The sequence below is a fragment of the Penicillium verhagenii genome (genome assembly GCF_028828195.1).
Source record: "Penicillium verhagenii strain IBT 33310 chromosome Unknown utg000003l_segment0_segment0, whole genome shotgun sequence".
NCBI classification, from domain to species: domain Eukaryota; kingdom Fungi; phylum Ascomycota; class Eurotiomycetes; order Eurotiales; family Aspergillaceae; genus Penicillium; species Penicillium verhagenii.
Genome location: NW_026643167.1, coordinates 28,983 through 42,423, shown reverse-complemented (window position 1 = coordinate 42,423; position 13,441 = coordinate 28,983). Strand labels below are relative to the sequence as shown.

At 48.9% G+C, this 13,441-nt stretch overlaps 3 protein-coding genes across 3 annotated transcripts; all 3 read right to left on the bottom strand.

Annotated features, from left to right (window-relative positions):
• Positions 1-5,672: 5,672 nt before the first annotated feature.
• N7466_001420 (uncharacterized protein) lies at positions 5,673-6,180 on the bottom strand (the record flags this gene model as incomplete). Its single annotated transcript, XM_057160818.1, has 2 exons — positions 5,673-6,020; positions 6,085-6,180. The coding sequence occupies 2 exons, from the start codon at positions 6,178-6,180 to the stop codon at positions 5,673-5,675; spliced, it is 444 nt and encodes a 147-aa protein (XP_057024103.1).
• A 2,252-nt stretch (positions 6,181-8,432) lies between these two features.
• On the bottom strand, positions 8,433-8,984 carry N7466_001419 (uncharacterized protein; the record flags this gene model as incomplete). Its single annotated transcript, XM_057160817.1, has 1 exon — positions 8,433-8,984. One exon carries the CDS (start codon positions 8,982-8,984, stop codon positions 8,433-8,435), a length of 552 nt encoding a protein of 183 aa, XP_057024102.1.
• Positions 8,985-11,890: 2,906 nt separating this feature from the next.
• On the bottom strand, positions 11,891-12,490 carry N7466_001418 (uncharacterized protein; the record flags this gene model as incomplete). Its single annotated transcript, XM_057160816.1, has 1 exon — positions 11,891-12,490. One exon carries the CDS (start codon positions 12,488-12,490, stop codon positions 11,891-11,893), a length of 600 nt encoding a protein of 199 aa, XP_057024101.1.
• Positions 12,491-13,441: the final 951 nt, after the last annotated feature.

Below are 13,441 nucleotides of genomic sequence, written 5' to 3'. Positions count from 1 at the left end.
CAGAATCTCAGCGTGTGAGTGATCGTGGAAGCTGAAATGACTACAACAACCGATGATTGTGTGGAACTGTCTCCACTGGACCTCTCTCTGGAAGAAACCATATGCTTCGGCTGCGTAAGTCACCCAAGCCAATGTTCGAGAATGTCTTCTAATCTATGCCTTTAGGCATTTTTTCCTTCGTGTGAATCAAAGCTCGACCAAGCATCATACGGGGATAAGTGGACCAACTTGGCGACATGCGATTTGCAGAGACTCTCTATGGCCTTCGCCACGCTGCCTGACAGATCCCTTTGGTGGCTGCTGCAAATTGGGGTGACCATACACTATCAAATATCCCTCACTCAGCATCAAATGGCCATTAGGCTCTATGGATCACCCTCTTTCTTGATTTGCCCTGAATTTGAGATGGCCTGTAGTGGTCATTCCTGCTCGCAGCCGCCGATATATTTGCAGGCACCTATTCATGTCAGCAAGGACGAAAAATATGAGAATCCCCAGTGGCTTAGGTTCGCTGGGGACTCGAACAGCTCGATATTCTGGGTGGGGGAGACCAAGTACTTCAGAAAGCTTTTGAATGCACCTGGGAATTATCTGCGTGTCTAGCGTGGTGCAGGGCTTCTTCGGGTTGAGTCGCCTTTCTGTGTTATGCATGGCTTCCAGACTTTCCAGAAGACTCTCTCGGGTGCTGCGTTGGCTATGCCCATACCCGTGCGTACTGTCACGGCCACATTTCGACGGTCTTGATTCTCTGAGAAGAAAGTCTCAATCAGAATTCGGTTTGGAGTTTCAGGCATAAGTAGAAAGTATTCCGGGGAGAATGAAGATAGTCTATTGACAAGAAATATTTGGAAATTTACGGCATGTCTCTCTCTTCCAAAGTATTTGTAAGGTCTACAGCTCATCCACCTGCGCCATATTTATATGTCTCTACAGTATCGTCGCCGCGTAGAGTCTAGTTTTGGGTCATACAACTTTACCTTATTCGATCGACGACGTATTCTGGAGAATGAGTAGATCAAAGATGCAGTGCTCAACTTCCACACCATCTACAGCCAATGCGGTATGGCTGCAATCAATGAAAATTTCAAAGTGGTCTGTGGCTAGGACCCTGCGCGGCCATGCTTCAACAAGTGAGGCGCGTTGGTGTAGACTTACTCAGAACACAACACGCTCAACGGCTTCGGTTTAAAACCTACAGCCAATGCTGGAAGTGACCGATGGTGATAACTGCACATATCGTGGCAATGAACTGGTGATCCGCTGCACATCGTTTCCAAGTGTTGAAAATGTGGCCGTTGATACAAGGTTGAGACTTGAACAGACGTAGGTGAATTAAGTTGAGGAAATTTATCGCCGCATCAACAGATGTAGCAAAGAGAACTGATGCCATGGCATGGCTCTTGAAAGGGCCTTTCACTTTTCACCGGCCTGCAGTTGATTGTTACCCAGACCATCACCTCAGTAAAGGAAGTTCAACAGGCCTCACTTTGCACAGGCATCTTCAATGCCCTCAAAAATCCGCACAGGCAGGAACCGCACTGCTGCAATGTGAAGCAAGCGGTGACACAACAAGCTGAAAAACCTATAAATTCGGCCTCCCCCAGTCCTCTGTCATCTCTACCTTGCCACATTGGATTGATTTCCCTCGCACCAGAAGTCCTTAGATGCTGTCGTGCAGCAGACCCCTGATAAGTTCTTCACCTTTGATTCTCCAAGCTCTTTCTGTTGCTGACTCGATAAGTGCACACCCCAAGCACTGAAGTCACCCAGCTCTCGTTACGCACTCGGTGGTTCACTACACTCTCTACTCGTGTTCGTGCCCTCCATCCAGACCCTGAGTCCAGACTAGGCCCATCCCTTCTGTGAGTTTGCAAATACCCATGAGCCGAGCCGAGCCGAACTGAGCTGATAATGTCACTTTTTACTAGCTCTTTGGCCATGAGAACACAAGCAAGGCTTCCTGTGCAGGTAAGCCCCTTATCAGCCCAACACAATATGAGACTGTGCTGAAACACCAAATGTTATGACCAGCCCAATCTACTTAGATTTGACCGCTCCAAGTCAGCGCTACGAAGACTCCACACCCACCTGCCGGCCACAATCGTTAGCCAAACCAAGCTGTTAGCCCAGAACGTGTGCACAGCTGTTTTTGAGAGTCATGAGCCTCTTATCTGATCGACTTGCTAAATTATACCCGACAGATAGTGCCTCCAGCGAGGCCTCCAGCAAGACCTCCAGCAAGACCTCCAGCACGACCTCCAGCACCCAATGATGATGCATGCCCAGCTCGAGTTATACCGCCATACCCTGAAAGCCACTTTCAAATTGACGCACACGTCGCTGTTGTCTCGAATGATGCAAAGTTCCGAGGGGTGTGCTAGAACAAGGCTACATGTGCACTCCTCCACGGCTGCAGCTGTAGCTGCAGCTAGATCGTGATAAATTATTTGTTGGCAATCAGGGACGTTGGCTCTCACCAATGCTCCATGACCGTTCTGATCGACAGCTATGATCCTAGCCGAAGGACGCGAAGGGCGGCCGAACCCGAAGCCACAATAATGTTCTCGCGAGAGGGAGGATGCGTTCGGTCGAAAGTGAGGTCAGGCCAATCCTCACCAAGATGATATCTGCATTGCCTCAGCAGTGTCGTGCATTGTTAGTGCAAGACGAAGAGTGGACATGGTAAAGGATGGAAAGACCGTGAGTGGACTCTCATATAATCGGATGCATGCTGACTATCTTGAAGGGCCGTTTGCCAAGCGACACAGGACGTATCAACTCTGCGGGACCTGACGCAAACCTCTGAACGTGCCTTGCACGCGTCTTGCACCGTCGCGGCGTTCGCCACGAAGCGATGGCTACCTCGCCTTGGGCGCCATTCCGATGTGTGGAAGTCGACATGACTCATCGTTGCCGAAGCCAGGCCGTCTTCTCTCGCTAGACACATTCGTCGCCAACCATATCTCAGCCCTAGTCGAGAAACACCAGCTACCCCGAATCATTTGGGGTTCGTCGGAGTCAGTCATGCGTCTCAGTCTGGTGAGCTTTGATATTAAGGGCGGCTGTAACGGTGGGATCGGACCCTTCCACTGCGGAGGATGCAAGGACGCAGAATCCCGGAGTTTTTCATCCGATGAGTGGAGAGTTCCCGCTCCTCGCGATGGGCGTCGGCCGCCGTGAACATGTACCAGTCTGATGAGACGGCTATTGAGCACGCAGGCCTGCCTGCAAGGTTTGCCACCTTCTCCTGTTCCTATATACAATTCTGATGGATGTCTCTGTGGCCAATTAGTAGGGAGACATCGCTTTCATCGACAATTACGCACGATGGAAGGTGGGCTCCATCGCTGAGACGAGTACGCATGTCTTGCAACATGTCATCCCACGAGCGTTAGATGGGCGTCGCAATCTGGTACGGCTGTCGAGGTAGGAAACATCGTTCATCCACCTCACGCGGAGCCAGCAACGGCGTCAGCCTCCTGCGGTCCCGCTACACGTGAACGGAGCGACGGTCGCCCCAGCTCAAGTCAAGGTCCTCTGCGTCATGATCGACGAAGAAATGTGTTTCAAATCACAGATCAGAGAGGCTGCAAATCAAGATGAAAGCCGTTCTTGCTATCACGACTGCGTGGGGTATCTCCTTCAGCAGCTCGCCAGCTCTTCACGTCTACGATTATATCAAAAAGTGACTGTGCAGCATCGATATGTCGCCCTATACGACTGGATACTACCGTTGCGGCAGGAATTGTACGGCTGTTTAAAATCATCTAGCATCGTATCGCAGGCGATTGTGAGCGGGTTCCGAAAGGTAGCCCTCGACACCACCAAAGAAGAGGCGCGGATGGGAAAAAAAGTCGTGCGCCTTCAAGTGGGCATAGGAGCATTTGCCAAACTTTGCCAAAGGGTCACCCATTCTGGTTCAGCAGTCCCAAGATAAGTTCGTCGCCTTTGGTTTCTCTAAGCCCTGTCGTTACTGACACGAAAAGCACGCATCATCGTTGAGTCAGCCAGCGCCCATGCGGCTGTGGTTCGCTCTCCTTTAACTTGTGTCAGCTAGTTAGCATGAAGGTCATTTTGTCCAGACTAGGCAACGTACCTGCTTTGCGTATGCAAGCACCTATGAGCCTCGCTGTACCGAGCTGTTCCAATACCAATTCCCTGATCAATCCCCACCAGCTTCTTTGATCATGAGACTGCAAGCGAGTCTTCCTGCGCATGTATGTCCCTTGTCAGACTGGAACGATTTGAGATTGTTGAAATACTAGATGTCACAGCCAGCCCGGTCTTGGTTCGAGTCCTCCAAGTGAGCTACGAACATTCTGCACTTGCCACCAAGCCCCCAATCGCACCGAATCGCTGATCAGCCACCAGGATATGTGAGTCATGGGTCCCTTCTCTTATCTATTTGCTAATGTGGTACCCAACAGAACATGCCTCCGAGCAAACCCCAAGCACATCAACAATGCCCCAGGCCAAGTCAGACTGCTACCTTCTGGATACCCTTTCATATCAACGTACACGTCGCCAGTGACCCAAACGAGACGCCATTCTGAGCAACATGCCCACAAACAGACTTAAGATGCATACCGCCACGGCTTGTCCAGCTCAAACCAGTGCCATAGCTGCACGCCATCAATTGGTCGTGGCGAGCAGGAATCCAACATCGACACTATGTGACATCTTACCTTACTACAAGTGGCTCACCACTGGCGATTTCTCTTACCCTTTTCGCGAAAAACCCCCTATCCACTGAGCGAGTCCACCTAGCGATCGCCTTATGATTTGCTCGCCCAAACCAAGCTAGTGGTGACTCGAGCATACGAACGTTGTCGCTTCAAGAAATTCAAGCGCGAAGTGTCCAACAGGCCAGAGGCCCGAAGAGAGTTTACGCACACCCAACAGCGTATTGACATATTTGTCCCGAAACGGAGGTGCTTTTACAAAGCCGAGTTCGAGAAGTGTTGTTCTGATAGACCAACGCTCCCGGAATGTCAATCAAGATGATATAGAATATGCGCGTCCTGATCAGATCTGTCATACTCCTGAGTCATCTGGCTACCATGGGAAAAGCGCGGAAGATCTTATCCACTGCTGTTTCCCTTTGAAAATAGGACGGTCCTCAGGAATATCGAGCGGACGATGGTGTTTAAGCACCATGAAAAGGAGAGGGGCATATTCTTAACATGTGATCATGCCAATATATACTCCATTGGTGACATTTTGGCCTTTGGCGAGTCACTGGCCGATTTTAGGGCGCGTCGTCGCCGCCGCATATCCATCACGTGATACGACTGGCAAAGCTTGAATTCTGCTGAACACAAGTCAAATTCAAGATTAAAACTTGTTCCGCTCGCAGGCTCTTACAGAATTGGAAAATAGTTTATTGATTGATATCACTACTACATGGAAGTACGCTGTGTGCGGATGTGGAGAGCTATGAGTGAGAAGAAATATGGTCTAGGAGTCGGGATGCCCTGGAGACACCAGGAACCCAGGACAAACCCGAACCGCGTGCAACGTTGTCTATGGCAACCTCTGCTTTCGAAAACTTTCGAACTGTACCTTGCAGACCAGTCGCGTTCATCGGACCCACCGCCAACTCCGACAACCTTCGAGTCATTGGTCCTAATGCATGGAGAACTAGAGTTGACTTCAATTCTTTCAGACAAAAGCTAGATATCATCATTTCCCTCTCCGTCGATATCAACCCTTTCGTCGTGAACTAGACCCCGGAGGCGCCTAATTTCTGCCTTCAGCTCGTCGCACATACTTTGAAGATTTTCATTCTCTTGCTCAAGCTTCTCACAGCGGTGGTCCAGCGTCTGAGCAAGCGACTCATTCCGTTGTATCCAGTATGGGCACTGTGAGTGATTGGATTCCAGTTCGTCATAGTCTCCTTGGACTCTTGTCAACTTGCCCCGGGTTTCTGCAACCTCGGCCCTGAGCCTTTTGTTTGACTCCGTGGCTGTATTGATCAGATGGTCGCAAAGCTGATGGTCCTCGATCGAGCCATCTGACTCCTGCCAGATTTAGTCCGTCTTCTCGAAAAGAGGAGTGGGGGTAGGAGCAGCGCGTAAAACTCACTGAAAGAATCGTGTCGAGTTCAAGTGGGACACGTCGTCTTTTCACAGGTCGAGACAGATCAGTCGAGTTTCGACCGGAAGTAGCTGTATTTGGCATGATTCCAAATCGCAGGAAAGACAGAGACCTAAACTGGCGAGACAATGGACTTTGCCTGGCACTTGCGATTCCAGATACCACAAAAAACACTTGAGTGAGCGACTGCACGCAATTCCAGCTATTTTGCGGGCGCGGGGGGCCGCGCTTAAAAACTGCTTGCAATTTTTGGCCCCCAAAGTACGTAAATTGTGACTTGACCATTCGAGGTTTAGAGGCCGGGTCAAGTGTGCCGGAACTCTGTCTAGATTCCCCGGCGTGCCGTGAGTGCCGAGTGAAAGCTGGCCAAGGCAATCTCTCTCCTGACCTGATGCGTGATGTGACTTCCGCCATACGCCCGTAGCTCTCTGGGTCTCTAAGCTGTCTACAGCGGGCATTCGGTGATGACCACATCTTTCTGATAGCATATCTGTCAGCAAGTATGTCAAAGTAAATGACTTGGATATTATCTCATTTTCGAAAATAAGACCTCGCATCCAGTCAATTCCTTTACTGTACGCCAACTAGCAAATTGAAAGATCTTGGGCGCAGATCAGCTTCTAGGCCGAAGATTATCAGACCAGGCTAAAGGCCGTTTGGACCTACCTGCGATTTGGCTGGCATGTTTCGTATGCATCGATCGGCAAAAAGAGTCTCGGCCCACTTCCCTGAGGCGCTTTACAACTTGCTACTTCAAGACCGGGGGCAAAAGCAACATTGAAACAAAAACGTCCCAGCAACGTATGTGGCATATATGCTACGTGTTACTCGAAGCAACTCAGTGGCCGCGTTATGGAAATGCCCACGTAGACGTGCCGCTCCTGGACTTTACGCTGAGGGATCAATGATGTACCAAACGACATGAAGCGCTACACTTCAATTGCTTTGGCCCATGCAGATCGCAATTTTTCTCACTTCTGTCTCCCGCTGCATTAGCGCAGGTTTCTCTTCTGGGGCATTTTATTTTTCAGCGAAATATTGTATCGTCGCATTTCACCAATTTTGAGGGGTCGTCTTTCATGAACCATGGTCCTGCCTGAGATGGCGTCTGGGCTGCGTCGTACATGTTTCAACGCCAGGCGTCAGACTACGATCGCTAGTGCGGCGGTCCCATAGTTTTTTTGCATTAGCGCTGTCTCGCTACCATGGAACTGCCCGCACCATACTATTGACTCTTATAGCAGGATGCAGTGGGCTCCTCATATTAGCGTGCTTTAGCTACCATGGAATGGCTAACCACCAAGATCAACATGAGCTATGTGTTGTGATATAAGGCTAGCGCAGATCAGGAGCCAAGCCGAACCATCGGAACTAATCCCGAAGTATCTATACGAAGAACCAAGTTAATTTCCAATCATCACTACGTCGGCTCCGGTCCACAACGCGCCCGACCGAGCCATCACGGCCATCGAGCCTTTGACAGGCAGCGACAACTTCGCGACCTAGAAACGTCTCATGACCTCCTACCTCAAAGCGAGGCAAGTCGGGATGTGGTGTCGGGCGACCTTCAGCGTCCTGACTGCTTATTCAAGTAAGCCAACCCGATTACGGCGGATAATATAACCGCCAATGTTGATTGCTGCAAACGCGATCTCCTTCCCAGCAAAATGATCACCCTTGTCATTATGACCCCTGGAGCGAGTGGAATTATCAATCGCTTTGATAAGCTGAAGCATGTCGGGAATATCTTTTATCAGGTCCAGGCTTCTCATCCAAATTGCATGGTAAAGAGCTAGTGAGCGGTCTTGTTTTGAGTTGCACCAAAAACTCCTAAGTGAAACTAGGGTTATCCCAAAGAAATAGCATCGGGTTTTCCATACAGTTTACGTGCGTTGTTGCTGAGACATAAATTCATGTTTACTGTATGTTTTGGGGTGGTCAGCGAGGCTGGTTAGGGTGACAAGTTATTGGCCAGCAACCATGAGACGATTACTTGAGAGTGTGAATTGTTAAATACTTTAGAAGATGCAGAATATATAGGGGAATTGAGCTTAGCTAGTAATGTTGATAACCTTGCGATCATCAGGCGGATGGGTGTGCTAAATATTCCTCAGGCGCACTAGTAAAAGTGCGACCCGCTTTTGTCGAAATCGCTAATTGCTGCGCCACTTGATCCAAGTAGCGCAGTTTGTGATTTCAAATTACGGGCCAAAGGAGGCTACACGTGTAATGAGTACAACTGGAAGAGGCAGGAGGTTCAGAAGAGCGCAGTGTCAGACGAAGCGTCCAGATAATGTATGCATAATGACGCTGAATGAGATCTACATTGCTGTTGATCAAATATTTTGATCTTTTAGACCCCCTTGAAAATCTCGCAATGACCTCAAGTACATCTCCCCCTGGGCTGTTTCGTCCCAAACTTTGAGGCCAGTGGTTTGCTCAAGGTATCCAGGCCACTCCTTAGGGAAGTACCCCCGGATTTCCAGCTTCTGTAGATCATTGATCCTCGAGAGCCTTCCAAGCGCTCGCACGAATTCGACATCCACAGCTGGGCCCCAGTGGTTGACAGTTGGCTCCGAGTCAAGGTAAAGAACTATTTCCTGGAGACCGTCGGCCTCCGTGGAGATTTTGTCGAGAAACTCGCGCCATTTTGGACCATTTGGAGGCTTATCTGTGAGGAAATCGGTGTATGGCCCCGGATTATAAACTGCATGAACAGAGATCCAAAGCCGGCGGAGATTGCGCACATTTCGCGGTGTAATTTGCTGGAGCCATTTTATGCCAGTGTCGGGGTCAAAGATCTGAAATTCATTTTTCACATAGAAAGTCGGTGATTTCTCAAGGATGGTAGTTTGAGGATTGATCACATGAACTCGTGAATCAGACATAGTGAAGCAAGTGAGAACTTACTAGGAGGTTAAAAGTTAGAAGGATGGAAATGTTGTGTGCGACACGGGGCGGCTGAATTTATTATAAAGAGCGGTGTATTCTGCTTTTTGAGAGAGAATGCGAAGCATTTTCTTATTCGTCCTTGAACGTTCTCCACCAGGCTAATGACCAATCTTCATCCCTTGTTACAGATTGACCAAACGTCACCACATTTTTGCCAAGGTAACGGTCAATATCGAACGCTGGCCAACGAGTGATTCCTGGTCTTCAGGGCTTGGAATTGGGCACCAGTGCATGGCCCCGTATCCAGCCCGATTTACATACGAATCGCTCGCCCACAATACCTATATAGAGGGACCAATTTATGAATCCTCGCTTCTCTTCAAGAATTTGTCTTGACAAGTTCTGTTCTATACGGTATTCTAATTCTCCGAAACACAGATAACAAGCATATTGAGCGTCGATCAATTCTTAGTACTCTTTCTGTTTCTTCTTACCTGTGGAAATACTTTATCGATGTCAACACCTCTTCGCACCATGCTCGGTCTCTTTGTTCCTTGAGTTAAAATAGCAATGAGTGAAGTGGCTACTGATCAATGCAGACCAAGTTTTGCAAACTTCGAAAGCTACAAGATGTAGAGCGAGAAACCAATAGAGCGGGGCTTTCTCGCGTCTAGGGGAACCCGTATTTGGAGCAAAAATGGTGGCACCCCGTTTTCTAGATACTGTAAGGTCGAACAGAGAGTTAAGGTGCAAGACTGTTCAGGGGCCTACGCCATATGCAGCATGTGGGTCCCGCGTATATCATATCTCCATCCGCCCTGTATGCTTCATATATAATCCTGACCGGGGACTGGTTAGAAGCGGGGGCCAGAAGCCTGCGCGTGAAGCCAAAGCGTACCGGTCCCAAGGATGTCTTACAGGGATCCCCGAAAGCACAGATCTGGTCGTGGGATCTTGAGCGAGCTTTCTAGGAGCGCTCCAGCTCCCAGGACCGGTCAAAATGATCCTAAAACCGACCTTGCGGTTAATGGGATAGGTCTTCAGGGGTCTGGGACTATTTTTGAGTGTGTTCGCCAGCGCACATCCCACATGGCCGCAATAATCACAGAATGAAGCCCGCCCTCATCTCTAAGCCTGCGCCTTGTATGAAAGTTCATTTGTAGCGCGGGCGATGGGCTATGCAGGGACTGGGCGCCTGGTCCAAAGGTATATCATTCATACATGCGCAGAGGGCAACGGTGATAGAGTATACTGCAATGAGCAGCATTCCGGTTGATGTTCTGAGATAAACGGCAGGTAGTCAGATGCTTTGCGAGCGCCGGTGTTGGCTCGCAACAAGGAAGGGAAGCATGTTGTTTGGGCGGGTCGAGCACGGTGGGCCATGGAGGCAAGACACAGTCAAATTGATCGGAGACCATGTACACAGGTAGTCTTCGTGGCCCAACAAGGACGCAGTGCGATATCGTGCTCGTACGTGGTTTGAAAATCACGCGTAGAGGCTCGGGGACGCCCGCACGTCCTTTTTGGCTGAGATAATCGTGTGACATTGGCTACGCACCTAGCCACGATGCACGTGATCGAGATGGTACTTCGGTGCAGACCATGAGATGAAAATGCGTTTTTCAGCTAATGAGCAAGACTGGCATTTGCTTTACTTCTGAATTTGTGGTGAATCTTGTGTTCTAGGCGGCCCTTATGGAGGGCAGTTTGTAGACGAATTTCCCGTGCAAACAACGCTGCCATTTTTATCAAGAAAGCATCATTCAGTCATGTATTTCAAAGGAATATTCATTATGTTGTTATTCAGAGGGAAACATGAGACTATATGTATACAACGAGAAGAACAAGCTGATATCCAATCAACTTGGTTCTCGTATAGATATCTCGGGATGAATTTCGATGGTTCGGCTTGGTTCCTGATCTGCACTAGACCTCCGCAGAGCCCATAAAGCCCAAAGCCCAGCCCAACCCAACCCGCAAATAGGTTGGGTTTTGGGCCCGGTCCTTAGGCCCATCGATGGGCTATGGGCTTATACCTCGAGCCCACTGTGTGTTAATGGGGGCCCAAATGGGCCCCAAACAATACAAACATGCCGAGTATTTGGATGCCAAGATAAGTTGAACCCCCCTTTTGGGATTAATTAAATTACCTCTGTTTTACGTCCGTTTCTTACCCTGATCCCTCAGGTAATATTTTATTAAATTTAATGATTTAGAATCAATTACTAGCATTCTCTCTATGTCACGTAAAAAGACACGAGCAAACGCGCTAATTAATAAATTTTCAAAATTACAGAGGTTCACCAGAAAGAGGTAGTACTTCCCCATAAAACCCAGATATATATCCAACATCAAAACATCAACATTCACCTTTTCGGTTATAACTCGACCCCCACCGATCGGATTTTGCTCAAAATTAACTTGCGTACTCATAGTATTCCTTTTACTTTAAATTTGAAATTTGAACCTTATGCGATTGGTGGAAGGTCGTAATACAACGATTACAGAGTCCGCTTTGTCAGCGCCTGCATGGGTTTTTATGGGGGCCCACGGCCCAGCCCACGGTGGGCTGTGGGTTGGGTTGGGCTTTGAAGGTTGAGCCCATAGCCCACCGTGGGTTGGGCCGTGGGCCTAGGGTCCGGGCCCATTTATGGGCTTTGCGGAGGTCTAATCTGCACCAGCCTCATATCACAAGGGTACTGGGCGAAATGGACCTCCAAGGAATTAATGTAGTGTACGCACTCAGCCCAATTTCTTCCACGGTAGTTTCCAAATTCAAGATTTGGAGGATTTGGCGGAGTAGCCGGGATTCGACGCGCAGGTGTAGATTGGGCAGATGTCCATGGCGGGGCGGGTTGGGTGATGGTTTGGGGCTGAAAAGAAACTCCGTCCATTGTTTCCTCTACGTTGGATCCTTTTTCGGAGAAATGCCTCTTCTTTTCTTCGGGGGTTTTATCCTGTTCATACGGCTCGCCGTAGATCGGATGTTCTGGTAGGAAAGTCCAGGCGCCGCGTGGTTGTCCCCCATCAACAGAGGCGGAAACTCCCGTTTCACGTCCCCGTTAGCCGTCAGGCTTTGCCCAGGGAGAACAATCGAAGTCCCGGGCTCTGGGATGTAAGGCTGGTGAGATATCAGAAGATCAGCCTTCCGCTGAACCCGCTCAAATCTTGCAGGCGCGTGATCATTGGTGCTGTTATCAAGAAAGGTTTGGCTATCTTCAAACATCTTTCTATTACCCAATGCCGTATTCCTGTTCGTAGGGTCCAGAATAGATTCTATGAAGGCGTCCACGGCGCTGTTGATGTCTTGGCCGGAAGCAACTGAAAACGCTGGCGATTTCGAGACAACGGGTGATCTGAGAACCACCGGTAACTGGCGACTGACCGAACTAGAAGCTTTGGGGCCCACAATTTGCCGAGCGTTGTCAAGGCGTTCCTGCGCTTCTTGCAGCCATTTGCCCTCGTCGGCGATCTGTGCGTTTAGCTCTATACGCTCGCGCATCCTTTCCAGATTTTTGGTGAATTGGTGGATTTCCTCGTCGAGGTGGGAATCATCATCGTGATTTTCGCTCTTCGTGCAGCTATTTGGCTACTATAGTAGTGGTGTGGCAAATGAGCGTTTGTAATCGGTTATCCGTCAAATGTCTAGGATTACGTCCATCAGCAGTGGTATGCTAGTGAGAATCCTCAAGGCTGGAGGGTTGAAGGAAGAAGACCGAACATTCAAAAGCTTTCGAGGGTTCCCGCTTCCAAGCTTAGCTTCAGTTTCGTCGTTTTTAATTACTTTTACTGCCTAGCACTTTTCTTGACCAATGAGACATGAGACTAGAACAGCGGTAAAAATCTTTCGTCAGATAATCAAGGCAGTACGGCAGAACTCATGTATAGGTCACATAGGTTCTTCGTTCCCTGAAATAAGACCGAGGACCATGCTGAGTTAGCAGTTATAAAGAGGCCGTCAGCTCATCGTCGGTCCTGGTTAAATATAAATCCGGTTTCCGACCAACGCTGAGCTTTCAGTTTTGTTTATCGTATACATGAAGTCATTTATATATTATATCGGTTCCTAAAGATGCGTTATGTAACAGTACTAGAATTAGCCAATGAGGCCCATTGCACAGTACTTTAGATGCGTATATCTGTATAATTCTGATAGCAAGACAAAAGGGCTGTTTCCAGCCAGCTGATTCAGCAGTTGATGCCTTGGGAATCAGGAAGCAGTGGGTGTTGAATGAATCACCTTTACTGGACCGACACATCACCTTGTAACCTGACAAGGCTGTTCGTCTCATCCATTAAACTGTCACCTCTCTCAACGCACTCTCTACCTACCTACTCTCTAATTAATCCCACTTTGACCGGTCTTTCCCTATACTAAGCGTTACTTAGGTATGGATGTCTGTATAAGTGACATACTCCAATTAGGAAAGGGATGGTACTGTGTAAGTGCAAA